This window comes from Thunnus thynnus, chromosome 7 (assembly GCF_963924715.1).
Source record: "Thunnus thynnus chromosome 7, fThuThy2.1, whole genome shotgun sequence".
Lineage (NCBI taxonomy): Eukaryota > Metazoa > Chordata > Actinopteri > Scombriformes > Scombridae > Thunnus > Thunnus thynnus.
This window is the reverse complement of record NC_089523.1, coordinates 9,844,819-9,859,302: the sequence shown is the minus strand read 5'-3', so window position 1 is coordinate 9,859,302 and position 14,484 is coordinate 9,844,819. Positions and strand designations below refer to the sequence as shown.

The window sequence follows — 14,484 nt, the reverse complement described above, 5'->3', positions numbered from 1 at the left end:
ATTGTGCACAATCTTTCTTTATTTACAGTGATTTCCAACATGTTCTCTCTGGTGTGTGTATTCTGTAGCGTATCAGATGTTCAGAGCACTGGCAGTTGCAAAAGCAAAAAAATTAAGTGACTTACATGAATATTAAAATGATTAATGGCTTTATTCAGTGAACTTCCTTTAAGAATTACAGTAGCAAACACATAATGAGCAATTAAAGACATATCTGTTTGCATTAAGCGTACTTATTTTAAATTGTACATCTGGTTTTCAAAAACTTTTCTGACAGATACACATTTATGTATCTTCGTTGCATAGTATTTTGTCCTGGCTGCAGGAACCCAGTGATCAACACATAGATGAGTTTGACCTGCAAAACAATTTGTAATCAGTTCGACCTAAATTAGAGGAGACCACAGCAGGCCCAGCATTATGAAAAAGAAGCCTGTGAGTGTAATCTGTCCAGCTCCGCTGGTTTCTGTACTCCCATCTCTTTGCTGCCTCTGCTCACCAGATGTTAGATGGCAGCGTTTCATGTTTCCAGCTGTGTCCCACACCAGCAGCTCAGCCTGAGCAAAGCAGCAGCTGGATGTGTACCTCACCCACAATGGCTGAGATGAGTCCAGTACCCATTCAGATACATTCAAAGGAGGGTCTCCTTTCTCTAATATGGCCTTGTGGTGGTGATGGTGGTGGCCACCACTGGTTGTCTCGTTCCTGTGTGCCTGGTGCTGGTCGGGGCCAGGCTGGGCCTCTTCCAGGCTGTCCCCTGTGGGTGGGGGGTTGAGGAATAAGGTCAGAGTGCCTTCACCCTTCTGTAGCTGAAGGGCAGCGAGGCCAGAGCGCCCCCTATCTGACACAGCCAGAGATATACTCCAGTTAGACTCACTGCAGGTGGGAGGGCAGGAGGACTGCACTCGTGCAGCAGAACAGGATGGAGGGGATGTGTCAGTATCCTGCAGGAGACAGAGGAAGTGATGTCATTGCCATACACGGAAGAAAATCTTTGATCAGAGTGTGAGATTAATCAACAATGTGCAAGAGAGATTTATGTATAAATAAAATGGTCCATTTGTTTTCAGTTAATACTCACCGGGGGAACCACAGTCAAGTAGGTCACTGCGTAATTTGAGTCAGCAGAGTTGAGAGCACGCACAGTGAGTGTCAGGGTGACGGTCGCTCCTGCCTGAGCTGTGGCAGGAGTGTGGAGGTGCACCTGACCCCGGAAAGACCCTTGTTCAGCAACGTGGAACCTGAGGGACAGAAACTCGAAATTGCCCGTATTTCCACAATAACCTTAATTATGTTCTGTCATCACTTTGAAATTTTTTGGTTGGTAAATGTCATAAAACAGAAGCTGACTATATTACATTTCCTCAATATAATTTTACTGCCAAGCATTACCTAATTTAGAGACTTTTTTTCTTTTCTAAAATAGCCTTCATATTGCAGTACATGATGGACATGTAAGAAAATGGATGGTAAGACAGGTAGAGCTGCAACGATTAGTCGATTAATCGATTGAAAATAATCAGCAACTATTCTTATAATCAAATAGTTGTTTTAGCCATGTTTTTAAGGAAAAATTACAAAAAATATCTGATTTCAGCTTTTCAAATGTGAGGGTTTTAAATTTGATGTGTCATACATGACAGTAAAACTTAATATCTTTGGGTTTTGGACTATTGATCAGACAAAACAAGACATTTGAAGACACCACTTTGGGCTCTTAAGAAATTAGAACAGGCATTTTTCACTATTTTTGGGCATTTTGTTTTCGGACAAAATGATAAATTTAGAAAATAATCGGTGTAGATCAATTGATAATGAAAATAATCGTTAGATGCAGTCCTAAAGAAAGGTGACCTTCTCTTCACTCCATGGCTGAGGATAGATGTTTTTAGCTCTACCTGTGAGGTCCTCTTGTATGAAGATATCTACAGTCATCATCTGTGGTCAAATTGAAGAGCCGGGCTGGGCCGTGGTTCAGGATGTCAAAGTCCACCATTGTGCTATGACCAGGTACCAGGCGGGGGGTGGATAACACCTGAAGATATAAAGATGTAAGATTATCTTGTGTATTTAAGGTACATCAGTGTGAAATTGCATGAGTCCATCATTCTAGAAAATCCACCAATGCAGTCGTATTACAAATTGGTCAAGCAGCCGTAATTTGACAATATGAACTCTAGCTGTTAAAGCAGTTAGTCGTTAACTTTGTCTGCTGTTTGGTGCTGGGCAGGAAGAGTACAGTGGGTTTACCACAGCTTTACTGCTGAAAACAGCTACATGCTGCATTTGGAAACGATAGAAGCAAAACAGTACAGTTGCAAATCTGTGGTTTTGTCACTATGAGTGACTCCTTTCACATTATATACAGTCAACATTGACTGGTGCAGCTTTTAGTTTATGCTACATCATTTAGGAACACTTATACAGTATAATTCTACATTGATCAGTGAAGAATATTTTCTTTAACATTTTGTCCAACATTATATTGGAGGGCAGCCCAGGTGTTGTTTAGCATCATCACTGTTTTTTCCCTCACCGCTAGGTTACCTGTATCTGAACGTGAGTGGGCTGTATTATCTCTGTGGAAACCCTCTCCAGCTTGTTTGCTCTGCTGTCTCGGCCTGTGAGTTGAACACAGAAGGGAACTCTGGGAACAGAGTCCACCCAGCCAACCAGCTCCTCCACAGAATAGGATGATGAAGAAGAGGAGGAGGAAGAGGAGTTCAGCCACACCTTTTTGAGGCTCTCCCCTTCAGCTCCCAGCAGTGTCACGTGACTGAAAGAGGCCTTCTCGTCTGGAGCCAGGCCTGTCACAGTCAGCACCAGAAAGGCAGAGGCACCTGGGAAATTAAATAAGCAGCATGTTAAATGTCAGGGACTCACTATTCCATGGTGGCACTGATACATAACTAATTATATTTTTTAAAAACTACTATCTAAGGAAGCTAAATCCCTCCTCACCTGCAACAGGACTGCCCTCCACTCTGGCCAGACCTGGGTGTGTCTCATTGGTTACAGTGGCAAAGTAATACAGGAAATCTATGCTGCTGTCACCTGGGGGTGCAGTTCAAAAGTGCAAGTGCAGTTACAGAACATTATAATCAATGTACCTGTAATTTTCTGTCAGTGGATCTGCTTGATGTCTAACATGTTTTTTCTTTTACCTATTACATTGAATGTGATGTGTCCATCACACTTGGTTAACAGTTTCCACTGGCCTGGCTGAATAGGAGCAAGCAGGCGGATGCGGTACAGACCCTCAAAGTGCTTCAACTCCGCCAGAGGGCCTTGCTCGTTCAGGAGAGACTGGTTTTGGCCTGAAAAGTAGCATAAGATGGGCTTATTTTATTATTGAGTGCAAAGGAGAGTTGTGGTAATGGAAGAACGGTGGGATTGTTCAGATATGCTGTATGCAACTAAAAAGTAGACATACAGTAATTGCAAGATGCAAAAAACATACTGCTTGGATGGCCTCCATCACTAGTCTACATAGATTGTACTCTATAGTTACCTGAAGGACCTGTAAGGATACACTCTCTCAGGATGCCAGTGACATGTAGGGTGACGTTTTTTATGGAGCTGTCAACTCTGAAAGAATGGGAGGACATCAGCTCTTGGTCACTCTCCACGTGGAGGAGGGTCACCTGGGGAGGAAGGAGAAAAAGTTGTTGTGCTCAGCATATCCGAACAATAAATGCACATATTTGCACCTCTAAGAAAATTAAAGCAGCGATAACCAAAATGTATACATTAACAATGGATCACATGACTATTTGTATGTGAAATGGGTCATTAGCAGTGATGAATGAACAAACAGAATTATCGCCCAACTCTGCAGTTCCCCTCGGCTCTACAGAGCTTTTAAGTCTTTCATTGTTCTGGTTTTCAATTCCTCAACTTTACTGTTTTGATTCACTCTCACCGCTCACATAGTGTCATTTTTGGCTACAGCAGAAAATGCTCTTTGGTTGAACTAGTCACAACCAGTAGACAGAAGTATGCAACCAAGGACAAGGAGTTGGAAGCAACATCAATTTAATTTTCAATTATTTGCATTAAGAACTTGTTTGATTTGGGTCAAGTGAGTATGTATAACGTTGATAACCATCAAAGGATCTTGCTGCCGTACCTTGTCAACAGCTATGTTATCCTCCACTATGGTAGAGACATCTTGGATGTCAGAGTTGGTGGTGAATACCGTCAGTCCTCCTGATAGGGAAGACAGGGAAGAGTAGAGAGAGAAACGATCAGGAGACAAAGCTTCCCTCCTCCTCCTCTTTCTCCTCTTCCTCCCCCTCCTTCTCCTCTCTGTCATGTAGGTGGCGTCATCAGTTAGGAGAAATGTCACCTGTGGGAAAATCAGCCCAGAATGTGAGCGATTGTAGAGCTAACATGAAACATGTTAAAATACAATGTGTTTGATTGCAGTCCTCTTGCTGTCACAGTTACATAAAAATATAAAGTAATAATAAAGGACACACAAAGAGGGGTGTCTGCTGTTCATCTTACAAAGAGACTCAAATTCATAAATGACAACTGCATGTGTACATTACTTAAGATAATGTGGATTTTATTTAAGGTGGAATTGTCTTAAACCTACCTTGCTCTGTTTCTCAAGTACGAGGGCCTTCACCGCATCAAACAAGTGGGCATCTTTAGGGGAAGCATCAGTGAATACAAAGATCTCTGACAGTGGTGGACTGTGAATGAGTGCCAGCTGAAAATACACAGCAAGATGGGAAATTACCTGCCGTGTGTGCTTGCATGTGTACATTCTCATACTGTACACACACCTGATTACTTTGAATGTTACAAAAGAAATAGCATCTAAATTTACCAGAATGCCAGAGAGGCACATCTCTGGTTCATCTCCTCCTCCCAGCGCCATCAGGTTCTGCAGGTGCTGCATGAACTGGTTTGGGTCTTCGGTCTCAAACACTGGTCCCACCTCTGCATAGAACAGGGGACTAGAGATGTTAGATGGTGAGCAAGCAATAACAATAACAATAACAATAACAATTAGAATGTTAACCATTAAATTTACTTTTTGACAGCTTTGGAGCTTAATTTAATTGCTAAGACAAAATTCAGAGGGCCTTACATCATATTTGAACGAACACTTCAGCATTGTGGGAAATACTCTTATTCACATTCTTGCTGAGCAGCAAGTCAAGCCAAGTCAAGTTTATTTGTAGAGCACACAGTGTAATATAGGAGCCACTCAAAGTGCTTGACAGCATGATAAAACAGAGAAACAGTGGATACAGGCAGACATTATACACACACACACACACACACACGCATGCATGCATGCACACAGTATAAATTATAAGCTAGACGAAACAAAAATGTCTTCAGTTCGGAGCCGCTGATTGGATTTAGTAGGGAGGATTTACAGTAATCTAGTCTGCTGGTGACAGAGGCATGGATAGAGTTTCTGAATCTGCCTGAAAGATAAAGCTATGAAAGCTATGAAGATATTTCTGAGATGATGGAAGGATGTTTTGGAATTTTTGCTAATGTATGAATTAAAATTTAAATCAACATCACAGTGACTCCCAGGTTTTTGTATTGGTCAGGGATGGCAAAGGATTCCAAGTAGGTGCAGACCTGTTGCCACTGTTCCCTTGTACCGAACACTATGATTTCTGTCTTGTGTCTCTATTCAGCTGCAGAAAGTTTATATGACTAGATGAGAGGACTGATACCATGATTATGTCTGTGATGTAAATATGAAGCTACAGCTGGAGCCAGTTTGCTTAATTTAGCACAAAAACCTGAGAGGAAACAGGGAAAAAGCCTGGCTGGCTCTGTGCAAAAAGAACAAACAATCTACTAGCACCTCTAAAGCTCACTAGTTAAGAGGTTATATCTTGCTTGTTTAATCTGTAGAAAAAAACAACCCACGAGTGTAAAAATGTAAAAATGACACATTGTGGTTTTACAGATTATGTGCCGGATTATTTCTTGGCAGAGGGAGATAATGTCCTTATGTTTCCACTCTTTGTGCTAAACTAAGCTAACCAGGTATTGGCTCCAGGTGCATTTACTGTAAAGACATGAGAGTATCAATCTTCTTATCTTACTCTCCACAATAAAGAAAGTAAAGTGTATAACCCAAAATATCAAACTGTTACTTTAAGATTTTTGTAATGGACCCCAATTTGTGCATGAGAGCATTGACATTTTGAAACAAAGGGCCAAAACTGTACACAAAAGTCATCATAAAGAGAAGTCAGACCATATTACCTGAGGTTTTTGATCTTATGCCACTCATCAATCAATCAATCAATATATTCATCAATAAATTTGTCAAGCTCTTCAGGCAGATCCCTCCAGCTCTATATCTGACTGAAAAGACCTCGAAGGGCTCCTGTTTTCATTCAAGTCTGTGACAGACCAATATTCTCACCCTCACCTGGGTCATGGAAGGGCACAAGCAGAAAGGTGCCAGGTTGACCAGGGCTGTTGGCTCGCCTCTGGATGATGGAGTAGGCCCGAAGGCGAGCCGCGGTGATCTCCTCAAACATGCTGCCCGTGGTGTCAATGACAAATACCAATGCAGGGACCTGCTTCACACTGAAAAGTCTGTTGAAATGTTTGAGGAAATTAGGACATACTAAATGCACTTAACAGCTGAAACTTGCAACATGATATATTTGGAAAGTTGTGGGTCCACAAATATTATTCAGTATTTTCTATTTAGGCAAAATGCAACCAGTGTAACAGTGGTGAAACCTACTTGAGGAAGGTTTTGTTGCCCACTGTGTCTCTGAGGTCTCTCAGTACAGTCAGGGTGGCCTCATTAGCCAGAGTGGCAGCTTCCACATGGAGGTAATGGTGAGGGGAGAAGACAGGTGAGTTGCTGTCCTTGTTGATGCCCCCTTTGGCCCCCATATAGCGGCTTCTGTCCAGAATACCTCCATGACTACATTTGCCTGAAAAAGAAATAGCATCCCCAAAGTGCAATAGAGCCCAAATTTGAGTTTGAAAAGTAAGAAGCCCAATCCTAATGCATTTAGTTGCTCCTTTGGTTTTTTTGGCAAGACTGCTGCTATAAGTTGCACTGACATACCCTGAGGTTTTGGAGGAGAATTGCTGAAGTAGCCAGTGGTGAGCAGCTGGGAGTTTCGCTCTGTGTTTGTCAGACTTGGCAGGAGGTTGTCTCGGCAGGTGAAGCTGAAGCACTCCATACAGGTAGGAGTGTCTTCTGTGGACAGAAAGGATAATGGTTTAGTTCGGTGAGGCCCATTAAAGCTCCAAATGTCTACAGTAGCCATTTCAGTCCCTTTTCAAAACACTGATACTTGCTATTATCTTTGTTTGGGTTTTGGGATTGAAGGTCTTTTTTCCTCAAGTCTTGGTACATGTTGCTGTTTGAGATCAAATGTGATCTAATGACTGGATCGGTTTCAAATCACTCATCATGTTCAAGGTCACGCACAATGGCACTGTGAGGTAATGGATAGTATTTTCAGATTCACCATAGTAGATAAGTAAACACCATGGCACTAATCATTGTACAAATACACCTTGTACTGGTCACATTGTATGAAAAGAAGATTTGTTCTCATTGAGATTCATCTGTGGAAATAACAATTTCAATCAGTTGTAGGGGCCGTGCAACATGTCAATTGACTGGACACAAACACTATGCCATGGTGCAAAAACGTACCATGGCAGAGCAGCATAATGAAGCACTATGCATCTGTATTTACTATGGGATTTCTGTGCTGTTGGTCATGGTGGCTTTGTATTTTGAAAACACTGAAAATAAAACATGGTTAAGATAAGACATGTTAGATGCACCTGTATACAGCCATTAAGACAGTCTGACAATGTGGGATCTTAGCAATCAGCCAAAAAGTGGTTGTACATTGGGAAACTAGGAAAAGTGTCACTAAAGTGCCTCATTTTTAAATCTTGGATACATATTTACTTTCTTGGCCCTTATTCTGTGCAAATTTTGAAGCATCATGCTTTAATGAGTTTTTGAAGTCATAGTTATGATTGCAAACTAAAAATGAACGAATATAAAAAATTCAATTAGATTTGATTTAGGATATTGTATAGTGCAAATAAAATCTAACAGTGAAGCTCAACAGTAACTACTGGTTCCATCACCAAGCTAGACCACCAAGTGTTACAGTGACTCTTTCTTTCTCCTCCTGTATTTATAATGAAACTTTTCAGACCTGTCACGCCTCACCTCAAGTTATCCACAGTATGTTGTCCTGCTTCCACCCATCACCTGATCAGTGACCTGCCTGCACGTCTGTTTTCCATTATCCTCACTGTATACAGTCCAGATTGTTTATGTTGCTAAGTGTGGTTGTACAAGCAGTCAAATTGTTGCCTGTTCTCTGTCTGACCCTGTGTGTTTTTACCTTTGTTTAACTGCTTTAACTGCCTTTCCATTGACAAACCACTGACCCCTCAACTAGTTAGTTAAGCCTTTAAGTCAGTGTCTTGTCTGTTTGTCTGCATTTGGGTCCACATTCCTGCTGCTATACTGAATGGTGACAAATGAAGTTTAGCGAAAGTTCAGTCATCTTTTGCATGCTCAGGTCTGTAGTATGATTTCTCAAACCATCTGTCATTCCCATCCCTCACACATGCTCATTCATAATTTCCTTGCTGTCATTCCCCTGGGCTTCAATTAAGACATCAGCTGTTCACATCTAACCAATAGCACAGTGACACACCTTCATCGTCAGCCTATCATATTGCAGCTGTCTTTTTAAATATGTTTTCTCCTTCTCTGTCTTAGTGCTTTCATGTTGCCGTCGTGTGCGCCCCACCACCTCCCCATCAACGCCCAGTCTTCGCAGATTCATCAGTGCATCACTTCATCAACCTCATCAGCCTTATCATTCTCAGAAGTCGTTAGCCACCACCACCACCCCCAGTGTCTGGACTCTGTGGGGGGATTTATCTTGCTGCTGCTCAGGACTGATGTCCCTTGATTCAAAATCTCCTTGTAGAGTCTAAGCACCAAAGACCAAAGACAACACTTAATCATCAATATCATCTGTATAATAAACAATTATTTTTGCTTCATTCTCTTGTCTCTCCTAATTGAAATGTATTACTATAACAAGAACATAGGGAAAAAAAACATTACAGTTGTCAAGGCCATCATGTGTGTTGACTTTCATCATCATGATATACTGCAATAGATAGAAATGACTGAAATACACCACAATAAAGACAACCTATTGAGAAGCAGGGAGTGTACATACTACAAAAAGAATATATAAGTGCATTTGACTCTAAATGTGGTAGTATACAGCAATACTAATTGGCATATCATGAACTTATGTAAAGCAACTGTTGAAAAATGCCCCAAGTTCTTGCTACAATATCAAATTCTTGATCTTGATTCTTTTGCCTTGGTATATTTTCCAATATCACTATAAGACAGGTCAAATGCATACAAAATCACATAAAATATACAATAATCACACTGCTCTTCAAAGCACTAACCTGCTACCATTGTTAAGCATTACATGAGATCAAACTGTGAATATGTGTAAAACTGAAACTTTAATAGCTAAATTTCTTTAAAAATCATTCAAGACCATATCATCACACTATGATTCTGTTGAAAGCCGATAATCAATAGCACTGAATTATCTCCCAGCCTTAGGATCACCTTTTGATGTGGTAAAGTGGGCAGTAGTATACTCACAGATGTGAATATACAGTATGTATTACCTTGAGCTACAGGGATGGGAGGCTCGTCTGGCTGCAGCAGGTGCAGGTATATGGAGCGCTGGCCCATCTCCACCCAGTTACTGTGGCTGTAGAAGTCCTGGCATAAGACAAAGCATTAACTTACATTATTGCCTTAACAAACTTCAGTCTTGTGTACAGCAGTCATTTCAACATGTCATTTCAACATTTCAAATGCTGCTGTGTACCTGCAGGGAGTGAAATAGCTGGCCCAAGCTGTGACGGGCACTTTGGTATTCATTGGCCCACACTGAGAGCAGAGTCTGAACCCAGAACTTCCGCAGCATCAACATAGCACTGTTCACACGCTCTGAATCAAAGTGATACACTGGGTTGGACCTGGTGGAGCTCAGGAAGTCCATGTCTGTGTTAGACTTCACCACTTCTCCCACAGCTCTCCAGAAGCCACGGCCCAGTCTAGTCTGGGAGGAAAATGGTCATAATTGGAATGAGATGTTCTGTACTTAAATATTACATGAAATATGAACAAACAAGAAGAATAATTACTTTATATTTAACAACAAGGATTCATTGAAACTGTTCAGCTTGTAACAAAGCTCCCATTGAACCCTTTGTGTAAAATATATCAGCTTTCTTCAATTCTTCAGTATTCACGTTCAATCAATTTTGTAAACCAAAAGTAGGTCTTCAACATTATTTTTTTGTTATTCTGAAGAGTAAATATCCTGGGGACTGTATCAGCCTACCTGTTCATCTGCATGGCTTCCCTGGTCTTTAGTGCCCCTCAGAGTCTCCAGGGTGACATTGAGGATGGCCTGCTCTGTGATGTACTGGTGTGTGTGCGAGTTCCAGGACAGTGTTAACACTTGTGACCAAAAGCCTGGGAGGAAGCCCATGCATGGTAAAGCCAGGAGGAGAAGGTAAGCGAGAATAAACCAGTGCATCTGCCTCCCAGTCCTTTCCCAAATTCTTCCTCTGCCCAACTCTGACATCATGTTTTGGAGATAGGGTTGGTGTTTCACATCCTACCTATATAGAATAAAACACATTTTTGCAATTTGATGGCATTTAATGATGGTCCTATTTGAAGGTAACAGTTCAGATTTACCTTTAGCAGGAATATTTGAAAATGTATCATGCCATAACATGTTTTTTAATTGTGACAAATCAAATCTTTTAAAATCTACACTTCCAAATGGTTATTGGAAATTTACCTGAAATATGTATATGTGGATCCTCACTTAAACCTGCATTAACTGATTTTTTGGCCACTTGGGGGCAGAGTAACAAACTGTAAACACAACACACCACTGACACATCATCACCTTGTAAAGTTGATGTGACAAACTTGTTAGCAAATGAGACTGTTGGAAACTGTTGCTTATTTACACATCCAGCACACACATCTTTTTTTTCCTGAGCTGCCTGCTGCTGCTGCTGCTGCTGCTGGAGACAACACTCATGAGAGAGCTGAGAGTGAACCAAAGTATTGCACACCGGTAACGAGCCAATTAGTCACCATAGCAACCCAGCCCAGGAAGGCGCCAGAAATTCCCATTACCACATAGCAAACAGTCTCCACAGTCTCAGTCACTGTGACAGGACTTTAAGTAGACTGTTCAGTTAATAGTCGCCATGGAAACTGATTGTGGTTGTTATGTTGAGGTTAACGAGTAAGTTGTGTTAAGTTATTTCCTCATTGTATGCATTTGTCATCAGTTATGGCAAGACAGCCTTGTTAAGTTTAATAATTAAGCTATGTGGAAGTTGCTAGCCTTGATGTTGCACCTCCAGTATTTGAAGAGAGATTTATTTCGTTTGTGTGAAATTTCACTCACTGCTAACCATTGAGAGTTAGTTGCTTTTTTCTTTTAAGTTTTTCAAGTCAAGTATTTTTTTCAATAGCTTATTTTTATTTGTATTTATTATGTATTTCTTCTTTAACCACATTAGTAATGATTACTCTCCTGTTTTAGACCACACACCCACTAGCATGTTTCCTGCTTGCTAAATGGATGGATATAAGTTGACTCAACCCCTATGGTCCAGTGATGTTTCTTGCTAATTTGATCAGTTTGCACCAGTCATCCATGTGTCCTTTTCTGTCATCACCCACTCCTTAACACCCCCCACTCCCCCCTCCCCAAACCTCCTCTCGCATTTTTCTCAGCTTCGTCTGTACAGAGGGTCCCATTGTTCTTAGTCATCTTCATTCAGATACAATACTTCAGTTTTGTTCTCATAGTGCTTTCACAAGGGAGAAACTGAAACAAAGCTTGAAGCCTATAAACAACTGTCCCCTCTGCCTCCATTCAGCAAATCTGTTCTAATTGATTTGAGAACACAGAGACTCCCTCTTTCATTTATTCTGGAGGAGTGAAGCAATATCTGATACAAGTGCACTGATTAGCATTTTCTTAACATTTTAATACACATGTGTACTGTGGTTCACCTAAAGCAACTGCTAATCTTCATCTTTTGCATAGTTTTCACATCCACAAACTAATGAATCTCAGTACAGTATATTAATATTGAGTGAGCTTAGCTTCACACCAAACTTTCTTCATTGTTACCATGCAATGATGTCAGCTAGGAGTGTGCAAATATTTTTTTATCCTCAAAGCTTTATTGCACAAATGAGTGCATACTATATTATATTTTTAAATTATGGTTTGTATATTACCAGGAAACTACAAACATTTCATTAAAGCTGCACTTATAATTTAAGAATTTCTACACACTCACCTCAGTTCATCCTCTTAGACTCTTTCTCTTCAGACTTTGCTCTGTCACAGCATTTAGCAGAGAGCAACACCACCAACCAAACAGTGTAGACAGATTCACCACAACCTGTCAGCTGATATCGTGACATTCTTGTCTGTGTCAAAATTATTGAGTCTTCATGTTTCTCTCTCCTTGGGCTCTGATCTCTGACCACCTCCAGTGAGAAAAGCAACAACCAAGATATAAGTGGAAGAAGGACTTTGTTGAGCTCGGATGAGAGTCTGGTTGACGCTGAGTGGTCACACCATGAGGCAGAAGACATCTCATTTCAGCTCCCCTACAGCCTTGCACCCCTCCTTACCCCCCATTATTGCACGGTGCATTGATTCACCACAATAGAGCCGCATATATTACCAGCCAGGGTGTTCAACTTAGGCCTTCCCAACCCCCCTGCCCTGCATCCATCACTCTCTCTTTTCCTCACAAAACCAAAAAAAATCACTGCTTTTCAAAAATGCAAACACTAACAACACCTTCCTCTCTCCCTAGTTACCCCCATTTCTAATGGCAATGTAAAGAAGGGCATCAGTTGCTAGCCAACGCAATAGGGACAGTGTTGAACTTCAGTTTGTTGGACTGAACGGTGTAAAAGGAGATGAAGTAAATGATTGGGGTATTTTTCAGCTTTGTTCTTGTTGTGTCAGTGGTTTGGCTCTGACATGTTTCTCAACTACCTTATAAGAGATAAAGTGTAGCTGTCCAGACCAAAACATTTAATCCTTTTTAAGTTAAGGAGTGAAAGTAAATAGTATATTTTGCTGTACATTTGTGTCTACAATATTGCATGTATTATTGTAAACCACAAAGAAACCCAACAGTCTGTCTGTTTTTTGTATTAATCTGATGAGCAATACCGAAAGTGGAAGTAAATCAGTGAGAAGCTTGACTGCACAGCTACAGAGTCAGGGAAGAATGTGTAAAATCATGAGTTTTCAGGCATTCAAAAAACACTTGAAAACTATTTTTTTCCATTAACACCTCAACATTTAAACCACTTAACCTTTTAGCACTTCTTTCTTGTTGTTTATGGTATTTCTTATGCCCTTGTCTACTTCCAGTTGTTTCTTACTTTAATAGTAATTACTTTAATAATTAAATATACTGTGTGTATATATACAATAATTAGCATATGATCCAAATCATTTTCATGCTCATCAAACCATTCAGTGACCCCACGAGCCCTGTGAATCGGGGCATTGTCATCCTGGAAGAGACCACTCCCATCAGGATAGAAATGTTTCATCATAGGATAAAGGTGATCACTCACAACAACTTTGTAATGATTTGCAGTGACTATTCCCTCTAAAGGGACAAATGGACCCAAACCATGTCAGCAAAATGCCCCCCACAGCACAGCATAGCAGAGCCACCAGATCCCTTCAATGTAGGGGTCAAGCATTCAGACTTGTACCAGCTTTTCCTTTAACATGTCACCCGTCTGTATGTATATATATATATATATATATATACACACACACACACACACACATATATATATATATATATATAAAACCTAGTTATAGGGAAAGATAACCTAGTTTCTTCTCACAAACATGTGTCTGTCACATCAACCACATATATAACAAGTACTCTTTCCAACTGACCATATCCTCTTGCAGAAGATGTGTTTGTGCCAGAAATCTGTCTCTGTATTCTTTTTAGTCTTATAAGAACAGTTAGAGTTAGTTGTAACAATGTTGTTGTCCTCACTCTGTGAAACTCAAACCTCAGAAAAATACATGACATTTGAAATTTGAGGTACAGATAGACAGAAAAGCTTAAATAAAACTCAAATGTCAGGAATCTGACACACTTTCAATTTTCAGATTGTGCAGACAACCTCTTCTTTATCTTTGGATGCTGTTTTTGTCCTACACCTAGCTTGGGTCAGATGTGCACACTAACCACCTTTTTTCGATAGTTTTCATGAGTAACTAGGCCTTTATGGATAGTATACATGTAGCTATTATGGTGGCTGGGTCCATGGGACACAAATTTCACTTC

The 14,484-nt window shown here is 40.6% G+C and overlaps 1 protein-coding gene across 1 annotated transcript; it reads right to left on the bottom strand.

Annotated features, from left to right (window-relative positions):
- Window position 1: 1 nt before the first annotated feature.
- Window positions 2-12,753, bottom strand: vwa7 (von Willebrand factor A domain containing 7). The gene is made up of 17 exons (XM_067594214.1): window positions 12,442-12,753; window positions 10,443-10,725; window positions 9,924-10,157; window positions 9,718-9,814; window positions 7,076-7,210; window positions 6,743-6,938; window positions 6,419-6,588; window positions 4,838-4,950; window positions 4,601-4,717; window positions 4,130-4,348; window positions 3,512-3,644; window positions 3,165-3,317; window positions 2,962-3,054; window positions 2,548-2,840; window positions 1,899-2,035; window positions 1,082-1,241; window positions 2-944 (listed from the first exon to the last, which is right to left on the bottom strand). The coding sequence occupies exons 2-17, from the start codon at window positions 10,689-10,691 to the stop codon at window positions 387-389; spliced, it is 3,057 nt and encodes a 1,018-aa protein (XP_067450315.1). The 5' UTR covers window positions 10,692-10,725; window positions 12,442-12,753; the 3' UTR covers window positions 2-386.
- Between the last annotated feature and the right edge of the window lie 1,731 nt (window positions 12,754-14,484).

Bases quoted from the DNA above. Each gene is read 5' to 3' on its own strand.
- vwa7 (XM_067594214.1), bottom strand. From the start codon at position 10,691: ATGATGTCAGAGTTGGGCAGAGGAAGAATTTGGGAAAGGACTGGGAGG. The intron at 4,718-4,837 runs GTAAATTTAGAT...GTGTATTTTCAG, and splicing joins TGTGCCTCTCTGGCATTCTG to CTGGCACTCATTCACAGTCC. The intron at 3,318-3,511 runs GTAACTATAGAG...GCTACTTTTCAG, and splicing joins TATCCTTACAGGTCCTTCAG to GCCAAAACCAGTCTCTCCTG.